Genomic DNA, 23,313 nt, shown 5'->3' on the forward strand with positions numbered 1-23,313 from the left:
GTCTTCTTTAGTTTCTTTCAGAAATTTTTATAGATTTTAATCTATACAGCTTGTGAATTTTTTGCTAAAATTATTCCTATATACTTGGTGTTTTGTGTTGCTATAGTAAATGGTATTGTTTTAAGATTGCACCTTATTATTGTTTGTTGTTTGTATGTGGAAGTACAAATGACATACATGTTTTGCCCCACTATTCTTCAAACTTGCTAGATTCACTTGTCAGTTCTAATATAATTTGTTTTTGCAGCTTCTATAGGAATTTCTGGGTACCCAGTCATAACTGCAAATAATGATAGTTTTATTTCCTATCAAAACTGTATGCCTTGTTTTGATTTTTTTGCTGTATTTGCCTATTAATTCTAGTACAATAATATTACAATATTTCTAAGGTACCAAAATAGAAAAATGAGTAGAAATGGTGAGAATTAGTATCTTTCCTTGTTCGCAGTATTAGGGAGAAAGATTTCAGTGCTTCACTTTTATATTATTGTATTAGCTGTTAACTTTTTATTATTATTATTACTAATAGTCCCTTTATTAGATTTCCTTTTCCTCATTTAGAATATTTCTATTCTTTCTATTCCTATTTCCTTCTATTCCCTTTATTAGATTTTCTTCTCTTCCTTATTTGCTGAGTATTCTTTTTAAAATCATGAATAAGTGCCGAATTTTGTTTGCTGAATTTTTGCTTTTTTGTTATTTTTAGTGATAATTTTATAATTTTTCTTCTAATTCTGTTCATGTGTCAATTAACATCAGTTAATTTTTATACCAACCTTGCGTTCCATGTTTATGTTTGTTATATATTGTTGAATTAGATTTATTACTATTGTGTCTATTGTATATATATTCATAAAATATATTGGCCTGTAATTTCCTTATTTCTGTTAGATTTTTGTATTATGGTTATGCTGGCATCAAAAGGAGTTGAGAACTATTTCCTTCTTGATTTTTCTGTGAGATTTGTATATATCATAGGATTGTCTCTTAATCAACATTACAGAATGACTGATGAGTTGATGGTTCAGCATTTTCCAAAATTTTATTTTTGAGTCATCTGATATTTTAAAGGAGATATCTAATAGACTTTTTTTTTTTTTAAACTTTACATAATTGTATTAGTTTTGCCAAATATCAAAATGAATCCATCACAGGTATACATGTGCTCCCCATCCTGAACCCTCCTCCCTCCTCCCTCCCCATACCATCCCTCTGGGTCGTCCCAGTGCATTAGCCCCAAGCATCCAGTATTGTGCATTGAACCTGGACTGGCATCTCGTTTCATACATGATATTTTACCTGTTTCAATGCCATTCTCCCAAATCTTCCCACCTTCTCTAATAGACTTTTAATTATGAATTTCTCTACTTTTCCTAAACCTCTCCATTTCTCAGTTACATAATCAGAAGTCAGTTTGTGTGGTTCTAATTCTTTGAAGATATATTTTGATTTTTATGTAATACCACCCACTGTGTATAAGGATGATACTAAAGTGATCATTTATAGTTTGTGTTATTTGTAATATCATGATGGTAAGCGTTTCCTACTCTTATCCAATGTCCTTGACATTAAAATCTGCACAATAAATATTTCATAGATTTCCCCAGAAAAAAAAGTACATTTTTTCAAGCAAATATATAGGTCTTTCAAGAATTTGAACTTCTTAAAACTTAGTTACTATGAAGCTCAAAGTTAAATTTAACATTCAGTTGTAATACCTAACTTATACCAGTTGCTTTAGATAGCTTTGATAGCTCAGTTGGTAAAGAATCTACCTGCAATGTAGGAGACCCTGGTTCAATCCCTGGTTGGTGAGATCCACTGGAGAAGGGATAGACTACCCACTCCAGTATTCTTGGGCTTCCCTTGTGGCTCAGCTGATAAAGAATCCACCTGCCATGCGGGAGACCTGGGTTTGATCCCTGGGTTGGGAAGATCCCCTGGAGAAGGGAAAGGCTACCCACTCCAGTATTCTGGCCTGGAGAATTCCATGGACTGTATAGCCTATAGGGCTGCAAAGAGTCAGACAGGACTGAACAACTTTCACTTCTGAATTGGCTAGAGAGATTGGGAAGAAAGGAATTAATAAAAACATTTTCACTTGTTGCCCACGGAAAGCTCCATTTAACTGAACACACACCACCAGATTCTTAAACTAAAGGCAGTGGTATGATTTACCTGCTCCACACCACTGGTTCCAAAGTGGAACATTCTTAGCCCAGGATTCTTTTTTTGTGTTTAGTAATGGATGGGTGGGAAGAAACTCCTCTTGGATCATGACTTGACTCAGTTTTTGGTTAAAAGCAGAAACCATAGATGACACATCAGATCTCAGAGCAGCATCCGAGTAAGAAAATGGAAAATCCGCACCATAGTAGTCCTAATCCTCTAAGTGTAGCCCTCACTGAATTCACCTTGTCCTCTGAACCTCTTTCTTGCTTCCACTTGGGTCATCAGAGATCCACCTGGCTTTGTCACTGGCCCACCTTCTTCTGTGCTCTTAAGTCATTTCTTAAATATCGATATATTTGGGTCATTGGAGACAATGTTCTTAATTAATACTAGGAATCAAAACAATTTTGTGGTTAGATCTCATTGATTGGTATAAACCTTTTATTCATTGATTCAAAATAGTACATTAATTTTTTTCCCCAAAGAGGTAAAAAAATAAAAAAGATACAAAATTTCCTATGGAGGCTATATTTGATATCTTTTATTATTCTTGCAAAGTGTGATGATCATAAAAAAACTCAAAGAAATCTACTCATAGATGCTTGGCTTACCTAACTACTCTAATTGCCATTTTTCCTTTTTTAATTGTAATTTTCTTATTTTATGTCTCCTAAAATTGTGAACTGCCTAAACTTTTTTTTTAATTAAATAGAAGGGTTATAAAAATACTTAACAATCTAAAACATTGAACAGGTTGTGGTAAATCATTTTTATAGTTCTTCCCCCAAGAAGAGTGTAGAGCCGTCACAAGTTGAAGGCAGGGTCATCCTCTCCACATGGTCAAATTAAATACTGTTTCTGCAGGAAAACAAGAAGTATTATGCAGGAGAGTGATGAATACATAGACATATGACGCTGCCTCTGTTCCAACAACTTCCACATTTGCATCTCCTGCCCAGACTTCTCCCTAACTCCATCTTGTATTCCCAGAATGTTCTCACATATATCTAAATGGCATCTTATGGTTAACATTGTCCTAAACTGATTCTTGATCTTCCTCACCATGCTTCATCGTCCCATGCCCATCTTCTTTCAATAAATGGCAAGTCTATACTTCCAGTTCCTCTGGCAAAGCACCTCGAAGCCATCTTTGACTCTTCTGTTTTACTCACATCCCACATCTGATGCACAGTAAATTTTATCATTGCATCTACAAAATATACTCTGAAAATGAACCTGTAGTAATGATGACTTTCACTGTCACTGCCATGGTCTAAGTCATTTCCCACCTGGATTATTGCAATACTTTTCTAACCTACTTCCAGCTTATTCTTTTCAGAATAAGTTCAGTAATGCAAAGATCTTGTTAAAATCTAGGTCAGATCTTGTAACTTTTCTGTGCCACTTCCCTGTTCTAGACTCTCCAAGAGCTTCCTTTTCTCTCTGACACAAAGTGAAAGCTAGAGAGAGACCTTCCAGTAGTCCATAGCATGTCCATGATCTGGCCGTGGACCACCTCTCTGAGCTCATTTCTTCCTCCTCCTCTCCTGCCTGACATTCCACTCCAGCCACACTGTTTTCTCAGGGCATCCTGTCTGGACCACTTTCTCCAGGTATCATCATGTGTTACTTTCTCATCATTTTTAGACTTTAATCACGGTTATTTTCTCATTGAGGATTTTCATGGCCAGTGTAATATTGCACTCTCTCCCAGGTACTCTCTGTTCCATTTCACTGCTTTTTTTCTCCTTATCTTTTATTATCACTCACAAACTGTTCTAGTTTCCTTGGGCTGCTGTAACAAAGAATCACAACCAGCTGTCTCAAAACAGCAGGTATTTATTCTCCCACAGTTATGGAGGATAGGAGTCCAGAATGATGGTGTACCAGGGTTGGTTCCCTCTGGAGGTTCTGATGGAGAATCTGTTCATGCCTCTCTCCTGAATTTTGGTGGTTACTGGTCATCCTTGGCATTCTTTGGTGTGAAGCTGCATCACCACAGTCTCAGCCTTTATCATCACATGGTGTTCTTGCCGTGTTTCTTTTCCCCCTTCTTGGAAGGACATAAGTCATGTTGGATTTAGGGCCCACCTTAAGTCAGTATGGGCTTCCCTGGTGGCTCAGATGGTAAAGAATCCACCCGCAATGTGGGAGACCTGGGTTTGATCCCTGGGTTGGGAAGATCCCCTGGAGGAGGGCATGACACCCCACTCCAGTATTCTCGCCTGGAGAATTCAATGGACAGAGGAGCCTGGCGGGTTACATTCCATGGGGTCGCAGAGAGTCAGACATGACTGAGCGGCTTTCACCTTCACCTTTTAATTGAGTATGGCTTCCCAGGTGGCAGTAGTGGTAAAGAAAGTGAAAGTGAAGTCGCTCAGTCGTGTCTGACTCTTTGCGACCCCATGAACTGTAGCCTACCAGACTTCTCCATCCATGGGATTTTCCAGGCAAGAATACTGGAGTGGGTTGCCATTTCCTTCTCCAGGAGATCTTCGCAACCCAGGGATTGAACCCAGGTCTCCCGCATTGTAGGCAGATGCTTTACCGTCTGAGCCAACCCAACTGCTAATGCAGGAAACATAAGAGACATGAATTCAATCTCTGGGTTGGGAAGATCTCCTGGAAAAGGGAATGGCTAGCCACTCCAGTATTCTTGCCTGGAGAATCCCATGGACAGAGGAACCTGGTGGGCTATGGTCTATAGGGTCACAGAAGTCGAACACTATTGATGGGACTTAGCGTGTACATCTGGTCATCAAAGCCACCCTTTCTCCTTTTGATCCAGTATGATCTCATCTTACATTGATTACATTTGTAAAGACTGCGTTTCTAAATAAGGTCATAGTCATAGATTCCAGATGGATGTGAATGTTAAGGGAAAGTGACACTATTAAATTCAGCACACTAATACATTTATCTTGTTTAATGTCTGTTTCCCTCACTGAAAGATACATTTGGGAGAACTTTGCTCATCACTACATCCCTGTTCATAGAATAGTCTGAGACACGTGGTAGGGCTTAGTGATGTTTATTAAATAAATAATACTCTTGGTTGGTCAGCCTGGGTTTTAATGAGATGGCAGATGCCCAGATATATTGCAGCTGATGACTACTGTGTGAAAGAGAGTCCATTTTTCTAAGTGAAGCCTACAGTCTAGTAATTCAATCATAATACTTTACTCCTTGAGTTTTCCTCCAAGATCTATTCACAGACCTTGGACTAGCCTCCAGTCGCCTCTGAAGCCATAACTTAGAAAATAATATTGGTTGTAAAAGACTCTGAGGTCTTGAATAAATGTACCATAACCATGCGAGGACCATTCCTTAAAGACACTGCTAATGTCACTTGATGTTAGAGGGCACTAAATAAACTTTTGATGTGTTTCTGACTTTTCTAAATTCCCTGGATAATAGGAAACCAAATAAGACAGTCCAAGAACAATATTTCCAAACAAAGCAAATAAAAGCCCCCAACATACTTTTGACGTCAAAGCAAAGCTCTTCTCACATTGAATCCTAGTGTGTAAACTCTTGGGTACAGATGAATCAACAGCAGCTAAGTTAACAAATAAAATATGAAGCCTCATATCCCAATATGAGCCTTCCCATCCCATTCAAAGAAGGAAACTTCAAGGCATGCATTTTTCTCTCAACTAATGGAAATTACATTTGATTAGCAAAAGTTGCTGCCACTGATTTTTAAAAATGAAATGATTGTCTTTTACTTAAGTGTTCTCAATTTTATTGCTTGCTATTAGCAGACTTAGAAAAAAGAGCATTTTGGTACTGGTGTCAGTCTTGCTGTATGAGTTGATTATTTATTTGCTAAAGTTGTGGGTCATTCACTTGAGTGAGATTTCTTGCCAGGCTTTCACAAGACTTTTTAGTTTTTATCGTAACCATATTTGAAGTGAGATGGTGTCCTGCCAGTAGGGTGCCCTGAAGAAACTAAATGTTCTTCCTTTGGAGAGAGACTGTTATGGACTGATCTGTATCCATCTTCTACTCTTCTCCCGATTCATATGTTGAAGCTCTAACCCTCTGTACCTTAGAATGTGCCCTTATTTGGAAATAATGTCTTTGTGACGTACTTAGTGAAGATGAGTCTGTTAGGGTGAGGCCTAAATCCAGTATGACAAATGTCCCTATAAAGGAGGAGGGGAGGGTTTGGATGCAGAGACATGCACACAGAGAGAACTCTATGTGAAGACGAAGGTAGAGATTGGGCTGATGCTTCTGTAAGCCAATGAACACCAAAGATTGCCAGCGAATCAGTGGAAATTCATAGAATAGATGCTTCTTCACAGTCCTTTGAAGGAAACAGCCCTGCTGATTGATTTAGGACTTCTAGCCTCCAGGACTCTAAGATAACAAATCTGTGTGGGTTAAGCCACCCAGTCCACGGTACTTTGATATGGCAGCCCTAGAAAACTGATATGCCCTGGAAGGCACTCTGGTGGAACTCTTTCAGTATGGCCTTAGCCTGGCTGCCTTCATGGTCTCCACTTGGCTTGGCAGACAGGAAGTCACATGCCATCTTTTCCTTCCAAACTTCCAGTCCTTCCCTCTGTTTCCATGTTCTGTAGTATCGGGAGACTCCAGGTAACTCCTCTCCTCAGAATTTTCTATTTCAACAAATATGCAGCCAGGGGAGTGATGTTATGTTCCCCTTTTGCAAAAACCCCAGACTCACTTGGAGTCCTCTTCACTCAACTGAGAAGTGAAGACTGAGGAACCTACAGTAAAGGAAATGTTCTCTAATAACAAGTTCCTGCCATTCATTGGCATTCATGCATCCGCCTCCTTGCATTCACGCATCCTCTTCTTTACCTTCATTCTGTTGGCAAATATTGTTGAGTGTCCGGCCCGAGGCATTAACAAAACAAGGTTCCTGCTCCCTTGTATTCTAGAGATGAAGACAGAAACTATTAACAAATAAATAAAATGTATAATATGTCAGATGATATTAGGAGCTAAGAACAATAAAACCATATGGGAAGGGTTGATTTTTATAGAAGAGGAAAAACCTCTCTGATATAGGAACATCTGTGTGTAAACTTGTGGGAATCGAGAGGAGAACAGGGAGGCTGTTTAAAGGAAGACCCACCTGGACAGAAGGAGTAATAATTGCAGAGACCCAGAAGTGAGAGTGCGGGTGGTTTGTTCACAGAAGAGGAAGCACAGCAGTATGGATGCAGCACAGTGATCAAGGAGAAAATTGGTAGGAGGTGAGTTCCGGAAGGTGGGGTGCTTGCAGACCCGGAAAGGGCTTATGAGCCATTGAAAGGACTTTTGATTTTACTCTGAGAGAAATTGGAAGCATTGAATTATTTCAAGCACAGGAGTGACATGATCTAATGAATTTTAATGAGGATCTCTCTGGCTGCAGGTGAAGAATAGTCTTCACAGAGAGGAGAAGAGAGGTCAGTGTGCTGAGTCTGTGAGCTGCCGACTAGGATCCATTCTCTCTCTTTTTTTGTATTTAGAAATTCCTGATTAACAGAAGTGATAATGAACTCAGATTAAAAAATTCCCCAGACTACATTAACCAGTCTTCCATGCACATAGGGGAGGTCTTGTGGCTATTTCTAGCTAATGAAATGTCATCAGAAGTTGGGAGGGGCTTCTAGAATGCCACTTAGAAAGGGTGCTGCCTCTGCTAGCGTGTGCTTTTGCCTGTCGTCTTTCACTTCTTCCTGCGTCAAGTATGAATATGATGGTTGGAACCAAAGGAACTGTCATTGGGGAAATATAGTGTAAAAACATAATGGTATAAAATAGTTCATACAACTCAACCACAAGAAAACAAAACAACCCAATTGAAAAATGGACTGAAGACCTAAATAGACATTTCTCCAAAGAAGGCATGCAGATGGCCAAGAGGCATATGAAAAGATGCTAAATGTCACTGATTATTAGGGAACTGCACATGAAAAGTACAATGAGGTCCCACCTCATGCTAGTCAAATGACTTTTCATCAAAAAATCTACAAATAACAAATGCTGGAGAGGATATAGAAAAAAGGGGACCCCCCCCTACACTGTTGGTGGGGATATAAATTAGTACAGCTGCTATGGAGAACAGTATGGAGGGTCCTGAAAAAACTAAACATAGAATTACCAGATGGTCCAGCAGTCCCACTCCTGGGCATGCATCTAGAAGAAAACTAATCCAAAGTGATACATGCACCCCAGTGTTCATAGAAGCACTATTCACAGTAGCCAAGGCATGAAAACGACTTAAATGTCCATGGAAGATGAATGGATAAAGAAGATGTGGTGCTTAGGTACAGTGGGATCCTACTCACAATAAAAAGGAATGAAATAATGACATTTGCAAAGATGGGTATGGATTTTAGACATGTATTATCATACTAAGTGAACTGAGTCAGAAGGACAGATACCACATGGTATCACTTACATGTGGAATCTAAAATATGACACGAGTGAACCTACATAAAAAACAGAGACAGCCTCACAGATGTAGAGAACAGACTGTGGTTGCTAAGGGCGGGTATGGGGGGAAGGATGGATTAGGAGCTTGGTGTTAGCAGATGCAACCTATTATACATAGGATGGGTAGACACAAGGTTCTACTATAGCACAGGGAGCTATATTCAATATCGTGTGATAAACCACAATGGAAAAGAATGTAAAGAAGAATGTATACTTATGTATAACTGAATCACTTGGCCATACAGCAGAAACTAACACAACATTGCAGATCAACTGTATATTAATAATGAAAAAATAGAGGTATAACTACCCACGCCTATCAGAATGGCTAAAATGTAAGAAAAACGATAGTACTAAGAGCATACTGCACACAAACAAATACTGCGCACAAACAAAACCCTGTGCACACCAGGAGCCAGGAGAAGGGAGCAGTGTCCCCACAAGAGACTGAGCCAGACTTGCCTGTGAGTGTCCGGGAGTCTCCAGGGAGGTGTGGGTTGACAGTGGCCTGCTGTGGGTCAGGGGCACGGAATACAAGTCCTTTAGAAGGAGTTCCCCATTAGTCCTCTTTAGCCCTCCATAGTTTGGCCTCGGGTCAAACAACAGGGAGGGAACACAGCCCCACCCATCAACAGAAAATTGAGTTCAAGCATGGCCCCACCCATTAGAACAAGACCCAGTTTCCCCCATAGTCAGTCTTTCCCATCAGGAAGCTTCCATAAGCCTCTTATCCTTAGCCATCAGAGAGCAGACAGAATGAAAACCACAGTCACAGAAAACTAACCAAATTGATCACATGGACCATAGCCTTGTCTAACTCAATGAAATTATGAGCCATGCCGTGGAGGGCCACCCAAGACAGATGGGTCATGGTGGAGAGTTCTGACAAAATGTGGTCCACTGGAGAAGGGAATGGCAAACCACTTCAGTATTCTCACCTTGAGAACCCTGTGAACAGTATGAAAAGGCAAAAAGATGGGACACTGAAAAAGGAACTCCCCAGGTCGGTAGGTGCCCAATATGCTACTGGAAAAGAGTGGAGAAATAACTCCAGAAAGAATGAAGGAATGGAGCCAAAGCCAAAACAATACCCAGTTGTGGATGTGACTGGTGATAGAAGCAAGGTCTGATGCTGTAAAGAGCAATATTGCATACGAACCTGGAATGTTAGGTCCATGAATCAAGGCAAATTGGAAGTGGTCAAACAGGAGATGGCAAGAGTCAATGTCAAAAATGTCTGCATTGTAGGCAGACGCTTTACCGTCTGAGCACCAGGGAAGTTCAGCAACTGGAAGAGTGGAGAAATAACTCCAGAAAGAATGAAGAGACATAGTCAAAGCAAAAACAGTGCTTAGTTGTAAATGTGACTGGTGATGGCAGTAAAGTCTGATGCTATAAAGAGCAATATTGCATAAGAACCTGGAATATTAGGTCCATGAATGAAGGTAAGTTGGAAGTGGTCAAACAGGAGATGGCAAGAGTGAACATTGACATTTAGGAATCAGTGAACTAAAATGGATTGGAGTGGGTGAACTTAATTCAGATGACCATTATATCTACTACTGTGGGCAAGAATCCCTTAGAAGAAATGGAGCAGCCCCCATAGTCAATAAATGAATCTGAAATGGAGTACTTGGGTGCAGTCTCAAAAAGGACACAATGATCTCTGTCCATTTCCAAGGCAAACCATTCAGTATTACAGTAATCCAAGTCTATGCTCCAACCACTAATGCCAAAGAAGCTGAAGTTAAATGGTTCTGTGAGGACCTATAAGACCTTCTAGAACTAATACCAAAAAAAGATGTCCTTTTTTATTAGGGGACTGGAATGTAAAAGTAGGAAGTCAAGAGATACCTGGAGTAGCAGGCAAGTTTGGCCTTGGAGTACAAAATGAAGCAGAGCAAAGGCAAACAGAGTTTTGCCAAGAGAACACAGTGGTCATAGCAAACACCCTCTTCCAACAACACAAGAGATGACAGGGACATCACCAGATGGTTAGTACCGAAATCAGATTGATTATATTCCTTGCAGCCGAAGATGGAGAAGTTCTTTACAGTCAGCAAAAACAAGATCAGGTGCTAACTGTGGCTCAGATCATGAACACATTATTGCAAAATTCAGACTTAAACAAAGTAGGGAAAACCCTAGACCATTCAGGTATGACCTAAATCAAGTCCCTTACAGGTGTGACCTAAATCAAATACGGTGAAAGTGACAAATAGACTCAAGGGATTAGATCTGATGGAGTGCCTGAAGAACTATGAACGGAGGTTTGTGACCCTGTACAGGAAGCAGTGATCAAGACCATCCCTAAGAAAAAGAAATACCAAAAGGCAAAATGGTTGTCTGAGGAGGCCTTACAAACTGAGAAAAGAAGAGAAGCTGAAGGCAAAGGAGAAGAGGAAAGATACACCCATTTGAATGCAGAGTTCCAAAGAATAGCAAGGAGAGATAAGAAAGCCTTCCCTAGTGATCAATGCAAAGAAATAGTGGAAAACAATAGAATGGGAAAGACTAATGATCTTTTCAAGAAAATTAGAGATACCAAGGGAGCATTTCATGCAAAGATGGGCACAATAAAGAACAGAAATGCTATGCACATAATAAAAGCAGAAGATATTGAGAAGAGGTGGCAAGAATACACAGAAGAACTATACAAAAAAGATCTTAATGATCCAGATAACCATGATGGTGTGATCACTCACCTAAAGTCAGACATCCTGGAGTCCAAAGTCAAATGGGTCTTAGGAAGCATCATTATGAACAAACCTAGTGGAGGTGATAGAATTCCAGCTGACCTATTCAAGTCCTAAAAGATGATGCTATGAAAGTGCTGCACTCAATATGCCAGCAAATTTGGAAAACTCAGCAGTGGCCACAGGACTGGAAAAGGTCAGTTTTCATTCCAATCCCAAAGAAAGGCAATGCCAAAGGATGTTCAAACTACTGCAGAATTACACTCATCTCACATGCTAGCAAAGTAATGCTCAAAATTCTCCAAGCCAGGCTTCAATAGTACATGAACCGAGAGCTTCCAGATGTTCAAGCTGGATTTAGAAAAAGCAGAGTAACCAGAAATCAAATTGCCAGCATTCGTTGGATCATCAAAAAAGCAAGAGTTCCAGAAAAGCATCTACTTCTTCTTCAGTAACTACTCGAAAGCCTTCTACTGTGTGGATCACAACAATCTTGGAAAATTCCTCAAGAGATGGGAATACCAGACCACCTGACCTGCCTCCTAAGAAATCTGCATGCAGGTCAAGAAGCAGCAGTCAGAACCAGACATGGAACAATGGACTGGTTCCAAATTGGGAAAGGAGTACGTCAGGGCTGTATGTTGTCATCCTGCTTATCTAACTGATATTCAGAGTACATCATGCAAAATGTCGGGCTGGATGGAGCACAAGCTGGAATCCAGATTGCTGGGAGAAATATCAATAACTTCAGATATACAGATGATACCACCCTTATGGCAGAAAGCAAATAACTAAAGAGCCTCTTGATGAAGGTGAAAGAGGAGAGTGAAAAAGGTGGCTTAAAACTCAACATTCGAAAAACTAAGATCATGGCATCCAGTCCCATCACTTCATGGCAAATTGATGGGGAAACAATGGAAACAGTGAGAGACTTTATTTTCTTGGGCTCCAAAATCACTGCAGATGGTGACTGCAGTCATGAAATTAAAAGATGCTTGCTCCTTGGAAGAAAAGCTATGACCAACCTAGATAGCATATTGACAAGCAGAAACATTAGTTTGCCAACAAAGGTCCGTCTAGTCAAAAGCTATGGTTTTTCCAGTAGTCGTGTATGAATGGGAGGGTTGGACCATAAAGAAAGCTAAGTGCCAAAGGATTGATACTTTTGACCTGTGATGTTGGAGATGACTCTTGGGAGTCCCTTGGACTGCAAGGAGATCAAACCAGTCCATCCTAAAGGAAATCAGTCCTGAATATTCATTGGAAGGACTCATGCTGAAGCTGAAACTCCAATATTTTGGCCACCTGATGGGAAGAACTGACTCATTGGAAAAGACCCTAATGCTGGGAAAGATTGAAGGCAGGAGAAGGGGATGACAGAGGACAAGATGGTTAGATGGCATCACTGGCTTGATGGATATGAATTTGAGCAAGCTCTGGAAGTTGGTGATGGACAGGGAAGCCTGGCATGCTGCAGTCCATGGGTTCACAAAGAGTCAGACAGGACTGAGCAAATGAACTGAACTGTACTGAAGAGAGTACTAAGAGAATTTGGTGCAATTGGATCTCTCATACATTGAAAATGGAAATGGAAAATGTACAACTCAAGTTTTCTTAGAAATTTTCATCTACCCTTACTGTGGGATCTATCTCATCTATGTGTTTACCCAGTAGAAGTTTAAACTTAAGTTTGTGTAAAAATATGTATATAAATGTCTATAGAAACCTTATATATAATCTCTAAGCACTGAAAACAACTGAAATGTCCTTTAGAGGATGCATAGGTAAAGAAACTGTGGTGTGTCCATGTAATGCAGTACTACTCAACAACAGAAAAGAATGAATTATTGATACATGTGACAGCGTGCATGAATTTTTAATGAATTTGGTAAGTGAAAAAGCCAGATCCAAAAGATTTAATGCTGTCTGATTTCACTTATATGTCATTACAAAAAAGGGAAAACTGTAGGGATAGGGTATATAGGCTGCAGAATGGATTGATTATAGAGGGCAGTATGAGAAAATTTGGGGGAGTCAATGGAACTGTTCTACATCATAATTCTGGTGGGCATACATCTCTGTGCATTTGTCAGCGCCCATAAATCTGTGTATCACAGGGTGAAAATTTTATAGTATATAAATTAAGAAAATTTTTTTAAATTGGGAAAAAAGTTGGGAAAATTGTCAGTCTAAATCTGTATTTTCTATTAGAAAGTAGGAAAATAAAATTATCTTGATTCCTGAAACTCAGTTTTGTGGTTCAATAAAAGATAATTCCCCTTCGTGGATACATAGTCCAGTTCCCATTTTTTAAACAAGTACTTGTGTTAGAAAGGCAACGCAGGGAACAGAAGAGTCTGAACAATTGAGTTTGGTGTATTTTTTTCCATCTTAATATCTACTCCTGGAAACATTTGGAGAGGGTCAGAACCGACAGAAAGATAAGTCATGCTTTTAGCTTCTTTTCTTTCTGGTACATAAATGTTAATATGCCAGATAAATTGCTCTATAACAGTTGCTGTAGGGATAACATAGGGATAAAAAAACCAATTTCCCCTCTCCCAGAAATCTCTCTCAGTTGAGATATGTAATTTTCAAAGTCTTTATATATAAATGATTTAGTTATTTTTGTTATTAGGGATGAAAATGTTTTGGAAGGAATATTTAGCTCTGGGTAGCAATCGAATGAGACAGCTGAAATGCAGAATCCCAGTAAATAAAGCTGCAGTCTGCTCAGCCCACCAGATGGAGAGCCCTGCAAGGCTCTTATCCTGTCACCAATTAACCCCCATCAATTTTCTTTCCAGGGACAGGCTAAGAAAGTTCTGCACTTGAATACCCACAAAGAAAATCCTCAAGTAATTCCCTGCCTTGTCCCCAAGCTACTCCGGATCACTCTCTGGGAGAAGCGAGACCAGCTTGGGTTTAACTAGCCGGGAACGCCAAACAGGTGAATGACATTCATTCGACTTTGTGCCTGCACATGGTGCAAATGTTCTAAGATTAAAAAAAAAAACAAAAAAAAAACCCGAAGACTTATTTAGAGAGGCAGATGAAGTGGAGCTCAGTCACTGTGGTTTTACTGGAGGAGATTTCTGAGTCAGAGACAGAGACAGGCACTGTGTTTTATCTCCTTAGATGAGCCCACACCATGTGTGATGATGCCCTCGCGGACGAATGACTCCATGCTGTTCTAAGACAGCCTACAGAGGCGGTCCTGAACTGGTTGTCTTTCTTAGTGAATCCTGAACTAGGGATTAAGAAGGAACAGGGGAAGTAAATGTCTAGAAGGGCCCCAGAGCCTCTCTTGATCATTCCCAAGTCCAGCGGCATCTGGACTTTTTACTGGGCTACAAAACTGCTCAATATTCTATTTTTAAAGCAGTTCCCTGGCCCGCTGGGCAGGAGTGGTGTCCTGGCCCCCAACAGTCACCTTTTCCAGCTGTGCAAGTGTAGTGGTTTCCAGGAGGGTGGGGTTGAGGGAAAAGAAGGGATGATGGGCCAAGCACTGAAAAACCTACCCACCCGTGTTTATGCTGGGTACAGAATCCTTCCTTTGTGACCTGAAATACACCTGACACATAGGCCAGGACATGAAAAGAAGACTTAAGCAGAGCTGACTCCAATGATATTGGCTAAATTGTGATTCCACCTGGGAATAGTTTCCACAAGCCATTAGTAGAGTTCAAATGGGAAGTTGGTACTGAAAAGTGTGTGCCTTGCACTCAGGAGACATGGTCCTTGGTCCCCAATCTCCATCCGCTTGCCCCAGCCTTCTCTGAAGCTGTTGCACTGTTTTCCATCTGCATTGTATCCTGACCCCACTCCCCATTTGTTCCTTTTGCCCCATCAAATCCCAGTTTTATTAGGATATAATTTACATATAATATTGTTTTAAAGATGAGCAATATAAAAATTTTATATATGTAAATATTGTGAAACGATTACCCTTGAGTTTAGTTAATGTCCATCATCTCACATAGTAACAACTTTTTTCTTGCATTATGAACTTTTAAGATCTACTCTCTTCAGTTCAGTTCGGTCACTCAGTTGTATCCGACTCTTTGCAACCCCGTGAACCACAGCATACCGGGCCTCCCTGTCCATCACCAACTCCCAGAGTTTACCCAAACTCATGTCCATTGAGTTGGTGAGGCCATCCAACCATCTCATCCTCTGTCGTCCCCTTCTCCTCCTGCCCTCAATCTTTCCCAGCATCAGGGTCTTTTCAAAGGAGTCAGCGCTTCGCATCAGGTGGGCAAAGTATTGGAGTTTCAGCTTCAGCATCAGTCCTTCCAATGAACACCCAGGACTGATCTCCTTTAGGATGGACTGGTTGGATCTCCTTGCAGTCCAAGGGACTCTCAAGAATCTTCTCCAACACCACAGTTGAAAAGCATCAATTCTTCAATGCTCAGCTTTCTTCACAGTCCAACTCTCACATCCATACATGACCACTGGAAAAACCATAGCCTTGACTAGATGGACCTTTGTTGGCAAAGTAATGTCAACATTACTTTTAATTTCTATTTCATTTTTAATTTTAATTTCTACTCTCTTAGCAACTTTTAAATATAAAAATATTTGTTAACTGTGGTCACCACTGCTCTGCATTGGTCCTGTAGAACTTACTCATCTTAGCACTAGAATTTTGTACCTTTTAACCACCTTCACTCCTTTGCCTCACCTCCCACCCTGACACTGGCAACTACCAATACGTTCTCAGTTTACATGTCTGTTTTTTAGTATTAATTTAAAAGTGAGATCACACAGTATTTGTCTTTCTCTGACTTACTTCACTTAGCATAATGCTGTCAAGGTCTGTCTGTGTTGTTGCGAATGGCAGGCTTTCATTCCTTTTTATGGCTGAAAAATATTCCATGATGCCGTCTTCTCTGTCCGTTCATCTGTAGTGGGCACCTAGGCTGTCTCCATGTGTTGACTATTGTAAATAATGCTGCAGTGAACATGGTTGTTCAGGTACCTCTTGGAGAAGAGATTTTGTTTCCTTCAGATATGTACTCAGAAGTGGGATTGCTGAATTACATGGTAGTTCTATTTTTAATGTTTTGAGGACTCTCCATACTGTTCTCCATAGTGGCTGTGTCAATTTACATCCTTGCCAGCAGTGCACCAGGAACCCTTTTTCTCCACATATCTCTTCTCTTTCTGATGACAGCCATTCCAACAGGTCTAAGCTGCTGTCTCATCGTGGATTTGCATTTCCACAATGATGAATGTTGTTGACTGTTGAGCACTTTTTCACTTTTCCATTTCTCATCAGGACTCCTGCAGCAACCTCTTGACAATAATGTCTTGCTTCTGTTCCAGTTTGTTTCCACATTATGTCCAGAGTGATCTTATAACCAATACACCAGCTTTTGTATCTGCTTGTGACATCCAGTGATTTTCTTTCCACTTAAAGCCCAGCATTTTTTAGATCATTGCTTATGAGGCCTTGAACTCTCAGGCCTTATACCCACCTCTCTACCTTCAGTCTAAAACACTTGCCTACTTGTTCATGGCATTCCTGGACAGCCCTCTTCTTCCTCTACATTCAAAGACCTTCCTACTCCCAGCCTTTATCCATGTTGTTCCATCTGCCTAGAACACTCTTTCTCCAGCTCTTTGCATGACTGGTTTCATCCTCAGAAACTCAAGCCTTCCCTGACCACTCCTGATAAGATGGCCACCCCGAGGGACTCTGTGATCATTACCCCATTTATTTTCTTTAGAACATTTTCCCAAACAAATACTTATTTGCTTATTTAGTGTCTTCCCTACAAGAATGTATACACTGTGAGGGTAGACAGCTTGTCTTGTTCACAGCTCTTTCCCCAGTGCCTAGCGCAGTGTAGAACATTGAAAGGAGCTTTTAAAATACTGGTTGAATGACTCAGTGAATATTAAGAGAAGGAACAAATGAGTGAATGAGTGACCAGAAGGAACATCTGGTTTCCCGATCTTTTGTTGGCTCATCTCAGAAAGTTTCTGATGATGACTTAGCTATCTGTGGCACTAGTGGGAAGGAACCTGTCTGCCAATGCAGAAGACATAATGAGACACAGGTTCAATCCCTGGGTTGGTAAGATCCCCTGGAGGAGAGCATGGCAACCCATTACAGTGTTCTTGCCTGGGGAATTCCATGGACAGAGGAGCCTGGCCAGCGCCTGGATTCTTCTGTATCTGGATTTCTTTTTCTGACATTCTGGGTCCTCTTACTTGCAGACAGGGTGAACGTGTGATGACTGTTTGGCTCTTCAAACACCCACTCTCCCCACCTTGCAACTGAAGTACAAACCCAGACTTCATCCTTAGCTCTTTCTTTCCTTTCCTCCACACCTAGTTAATCAGCCACCGTGATGCCTTACGCCTGCTTCCTAATATGAGCTCGACTCTTCTGCTTCTGTCTGCCTCCACTGTCACCCTGCTCTACATATCACCAGTTTCCCTGCCTGGACTGCTTTAGTAGCATCCCAGAGTCTTGAAGCCTTGCGTTAATATTTAATCAAATACATCTCTGACACCAAAGCCAGTGATGTGAAAAAATGTAGATCAGATCACCTTTCTCCTCTGCTTACATTCCCTAGTAACTTGTCCTGACACTTAGGTAAGTCTTCACCTGACTCACAAAACCTTAGGAAGTTGCCCTTATCTTTCACTCCTTTTGTATTGCTTCCCCTTCTCCCCCAGCTGGCATATTCTAAATTCTGGCTGTGATCTTTCAGTCCTTCAGGCCCCATGGACTCTTCTTTCCCTTAAAACCATAGGATGCCTCTGGGTTTGGGATACTGTTTCTCCCCCACTTCATCTGGCCATCTCCTGTTCGTGCTTCAGGCTGCCCAAAGGGGTACTGCTCCCAGGATTTCTCTCCTGTCCTCTCTGCCCAGATGAGGCACTCTTGCTAGATCCTCCTGAGGCAGATACGACTTTCTCTCTCCCAACTCTTGTCCCTTCTAGACACAAGAGTTCCTCAGGGAAGAGTCACTTTCTAGTTGGTTCACCATTTCTGGCATCTGGCAGTGCCTGGCACATAATAAGTGCTTAATAAAAATGGCGCTAGGTAAAGAACTCTCCTGCCAATGCAGAAGACATAAGAGATGTGGGTTCAATCCCTGGGTCGGGAAGTTTCCCAAGAGGAGGAAATGGCAATCCACTTCAGAGTTCTTGCCTGGTGAATCCCATGGATAGAGGAGCCTGGTGAGCTATAGTCCATGGGGTTGCAAAGAGTCTGTCATGACTAAACTGAATTAGCTTGCAAAAATGTGTTGACATCAGGCATATCCCTGGATTCTTCTCTAATACAGTCAGTGGAGGTTGTTGGGAGACCTTATTTCTCTGTGCTGTTCCACTTTGATTCTCACTTTTTTCTTTTTAAAAATAATTGTATTTATTTATGGCTCTCCTGGGTCTTTGTTGCTTTGCGTGGACTTTAGCGAGTGGGGGCTACACTCAAGTGGCAGTGTGTGGGCTTCTCATTGTGGCGGCTTCTCTTGCTGCAAAGCATAGGCTCTGGGTGCGTGGGCTTCAGTGGTTGCAGCGTGTGGGCACAACAGTTGCAGTTCCCCGGGCTTTAGACCACAAGCTCAATAGTTACGGTGCACAGGCTTAGTTGTTACAGGGCATGTGGGATCTTCCCAGACCAGGGATTGAACCCATGTCTCCTGGATTGGCAGGTGGATTCTTTACCACGGAGCCACCAGGGAAGCCCATTGATACTTACTCTTGACTTCACTCTGTCTGTACCCTGCATATTGCCTTGGCACCTGGGTACCCCTCCACCCGCAGTGTACCCAGACTCTGGTTCCTCAAAAGCCAAGTTCAGTTTAGAGGCAGCTCTTCTCAGCATACTCTGTCCCACTCACCTTTGCTCAATTCTTTTGTTAGATTTGGCAGCAATCAGAGAGGAAATAAGCATTTTTAATGCCCATTGTTGAACAGAAGGAGACTGGAGCCCCAAAATGAAGTACTTGCCTCAGGTAGCCATTCTTATAATAAAGAAGTCTTAGGTCACAGGTTGTCTGTATGTTAAAAACTTTTCCAAATTCTGTAACTCCATAACAAGCTAAACAGAAGGAAATGAAATTCTCTGGGATGACATTCAGGGCTTTGGTAGATTGCCACTCTATCTTGCCCACCCTTGAAAAAATGCATGACAAAGGATACTTAATGAGCTCCATCGCCCCTCCCACTGACTTTCTCTGGAAAGCCCTGATTTGAGGTGTGAGGTCCGCCTGCCTTTGGAGTGGTTAGTAAAACTCCTGGAACTCGTCTGTCAGCCTAGGTCTCAGCAGTTCGATCTCATTATGAGAATCTCCCTCCCCTTCACTCCCACTCAGACGTTCTTTTCTGTATCTTGCAGTTTGACACTTACCCATGAAACATCAAGAAAAGTCACTTAAAATTGGATTTTTTTTTCAGTCAGAATGTCGAAAATAACAAGATTCAGAAGGAGACTGGAGTAATAAACTTGACCCCTTTCTTACCTCCTCTGGCCGTTCTTTGGCATTCCCTTCTCAGGATTGCCATGGAAACCGCTGACTCCTTTCTTGTCAGGGTGATTATACGTTTTCAGATTTTGACAACTGGAAGATACAAGTGAAAGAAATCCAGACTCTTTCATTCCCGCTCCCCCTTCCACTGATGCTGCTTATGCAAATTGGAGAAAATGGGCTTTGTTATGTTTTATTTGTATTCTGCTGACAAATACAGTGCATCTGTGAAGTGCATGTGTGAGAGAAGACTGGTTGCCCAGACGTTTGGGGAAGCGTCGGATTTTCTTGCTTTTATTATATTACTTTAACTACCTGCTTGACAGATACAGTAATCATTACAGATTGGAAATAGCTTTGTCAGACAGCAATTTCCTGAGATGGGCAGCCTCAGAAGTGTGCATAATGTATTGAGTTGACATCTTGCAGGGAGATCCAGGAAAAAAAAAACTCGTGAAAGGGAAAAGCTTATTTTAGCATCAGACTTGGAAATTTCACAGACGTTATAGAGTTCTTTTAAAGCTATTCATGATTTTTCCTCATCAGCTGCAAATTAAGGACATTAATTTATGTATTTGTTTGACTTGGAGACATAAGGCTTAGTTCAGCACGAGTTACAATTGATCATAGTTTTAGTGTCTTTTAGGTAATCCAAAATTATCCTTTCCAATAAGTGATTTATGAGGAGTTTATAAGTATTCTTATTAAATCAGCATTTTTTAAAATGTATCATTCTCTGCCGTTATGTACCTCTGGAGACTATTAACTTTTACTACTCAGTGTTCATTTTAATAAGAACCTTTTGACATTCCCAAGGGCCTGAGAAAACTCTCCGTGAGTCTCTGCCCAATACTGAATGTGGCTTTGGTGGTAAGGCTGTCCTCTTCATCAATACTTTGAAGGGAGAAATAAGTCGATGGTTCAGATTTCAGCTTTGAGGCAATGGCTTAGGCCGGAGCTTCCTAGTCATTTTTACTTCATGACTCACTTGTAAACTTCCAAATTTGCAGCAGCAACACTGGCCCGCAGTGAATGGGTGCACATCTGGAAAACAGGAGTGTTGACAGCTGCTGGTGAGGTGTATCCTAGCTACCACATGTCCCAGGCACCTGAAGTTGGCTGGGTCCCGAGTTCTGACTCTGGAGGGAGAAAGGAGAGACCAGGACTTCCTGGGACATTGAAGAGGATCCTAGATTGTTGGGCCTACGTTGTTCTGGAAGCATTTTAATGGAAAGAAATTGTCTGAGATTCAGACAAAAAGCCAAAGGCACTTCCCAGACAGACGTGGAGAGAAAGATAGAACCTCTGCCTTCCAGACACCCTGCCCTGTTACACACAGGAAACCATCGTGTGTCCCAGGCGAGAGGTTACGAGCGTCACACTTGAGAATAGGACTACAGGTCTTCCTTCTCTTCTGTCTGATATCTTTATTCTCTTTCATGAACTATGCAATAGTACACTCCAAATGCCTTTCTTATTATGCTGAATTTGGCATGCTGTCTAACTGGCTGCCAACCAGTAGTTCAGTGTTGTCTGTACAGTAGTGTTTGTTTCTGTAATTATTTAAATAAATATTTTATTGCATATAATCCTTAATATTTAAACATGTGTGGAAAACAGGGAAACCGAATTGTTGACGTTAGTGATGAAACTATTGAGATGAAGATTGTTCCCCCCCACCCCCCCGGAGTGTTTAATTTATAGCTTCAATCGAGGCTTATCAGACCTGAGTTGCCAGTGATGTTCAATTGTAAAGGAAGGGGAAAAAATAAAGGACAAGTTGGGACTATGTTGTTGAAGATGGTCTAAACGGCATGGTGTAATTAGGGATTTTCCTTCGTCTTTTAGCTTTTTTTTTTTTTTGAATAGATCTTCCCCTTGTAATATGTAAGGCCATTGTTCAACTTTTCTATATTTGGTGTTCATGTGTCTTCTTAGGAATTCATAATGTGTAAAAGTTAAGAATTATCTCGCTATCTAATTACCTTTTTGCCTTTCTGCAAATGGGTGTTATTAGTTTAAGAAACGGAGAAGGCAGTGGCACCCCACTCCAGTACTCTTGCCTGGAAAATCCCATGGATGGAGGAGCCTGGTGGGTTACAGTCCATGGGGTCGCTGAGAGTTGGACACGACTGAGCGACTTCACTTTCACTTTTCACTCTTACGCATTGGAGAAGGAAATGGCAACCCACTCCAGTGTTCTTGCCTTGAGAATCCCAGGGATGGGGAGCCTGGTGGGCTGCCATCTATGGGGTCACACAGAGTCGGACACGACTGAAGCGACTTAGCAGCAGCAGCAGCAGCAGTTTAAGAAAATGTCTTTGTCTACTAATATGCTAGCATAGCTATTTATCATTATATGTGTTAAAATCCAGGTGTCAATGTTGCCAGTTTTCAAAGCTATAAACTCATTTTTAACACTTTGTTTACCACAAATGCTATTTTTATATTTTATTGTATGTCTACTTTTGAATAGATAAGGGCAATCTTCCCAGGGAGACTACTTGTTGCTAAGTCACTTCAGTCGTGTCCAACCTTGTGCAACCCCATAGATGGCAGCCCACCAGGCTCCCCCATCCCTGGGATTCTCCAGGCAAGAACACTGGAGTGGGTTGCCATTTCCTTCTCCAATGCATGGAAGTGAAAAGTGAAAGTGAAGTCGCTCAGTCTCGACCCCATGGACTGCAGCCTACCAGGCTCCTCCGTCCATGGGATTTTCCAGGCAAGAGTACTGGAGTGGGGTGCCGTTGCCTTCTCCAGACTGCTTGTTAGAGTTATCTAAATGCAACTGTAATTGCCTTGGGATTTTAAAACAAAAAGGAAATAAAACAATAAACCCAGTAGATATTATTACTAACATTATTTTAAAGCAATTATTTTTCTAAAAAACCTTTACTTTTGTGACCTTGAAAGGCATAGACAGGAAATGGAAATAGTGGGTAGGGGTTGATTATTCCTATAGGACTAAGTCCTCAGAAATAAATTGAAATTAAATTGTTATTAACTTTTAAGGAAAGTATCTATATTGAGAAGGACAATGGAATAACACTGTATTGGCTGACACTACAAAGTGAATTAAAACATGAATTAAAACACATTCATGTTATAGTGGAAAATCTCCAGCACACATGCTAAATCTGGCCTTCTATTTAAATTCTTCCAGTCCCTGAACTATGTACTGAAATGTATTAGTCCTGTATGCACCTGTGATGAAATACAGATTAGGTGAAATACTAATGTAATTCAATATAATTCCAACATAGTAAGAATGATACTCCAAAATGATAGACTCCTTTTTTTTTTTTTTTTTTAAACCGAGATAGAAAGATGTTATACTGCTGTCTTTGAAGATGGAAAAATGGGGCTGTCAGGCAAGGAATGCTGGTGACCTCTAGAAGCTGGGAAAAAAGAAAGAAGGAAACAAATTTTTTTCCTAGAACCTCCAGAGGGTGCACAGCCCTGCCTATATTTTGATTTAAGCCCTGCTGCTGCTA

The 23,313-nt window shown here is 41.0% G+C and overlaps 1 protein-coding gene across 17 annotated transcripts in view; it reads left to right on the forward strand.

Annotated features, from left to right (window-relative positions):
• Window positions 1–23,313, forward strand: part of LOC147356181 (uncharacterized) — a 252,719-nt gene that overhangs the window by 73,594 nt on the left and 155,812 nt on the right. For 10 of the 17 annotated variants that reach the window (XR_015142688.1, XR_015142687.1, XR_015142689.1 and 7 more), the window contains one exon: window positions 14,135–14,277. The exons of 1 other annotated variant lie outside the window; for it this stretch is intronic. Coding sequence is in view for 3 of the 16 variants with exons in the window: in XM_086342388.1 (XP_086198514.1) it covers window positions 14,135–14,260 (126 nt within the window). In the remaining 13 variants the exon portion in view is untranslated. Of the gene's footprint in view, window positions 1–14,134; window positions 14,278–20,829; window positions 22,056–23,313 lie in introns of those variants that run through there. 6 more of the 17 variants (XR_015142686.1, XR_015142690.1, XR_015142682.1 and 3 more) reach the window with 4 other exon arrangements.

The sequence above is a fragment of the Bos grunniens genome, chromosome 16, assembly GCF_055505025.1.
Source record: "Bos grunniens cultivar Pamir isolate PY7600 chromosome 16, Bosgru_T2T1.0, whole genome shotgun sequence".
Taxonomy (NCBI): Eukaryota; Metazoa; Chordata; class Mammalia; order Artiodactyla; family Bovidae; genus Bos; species Bos grunniens.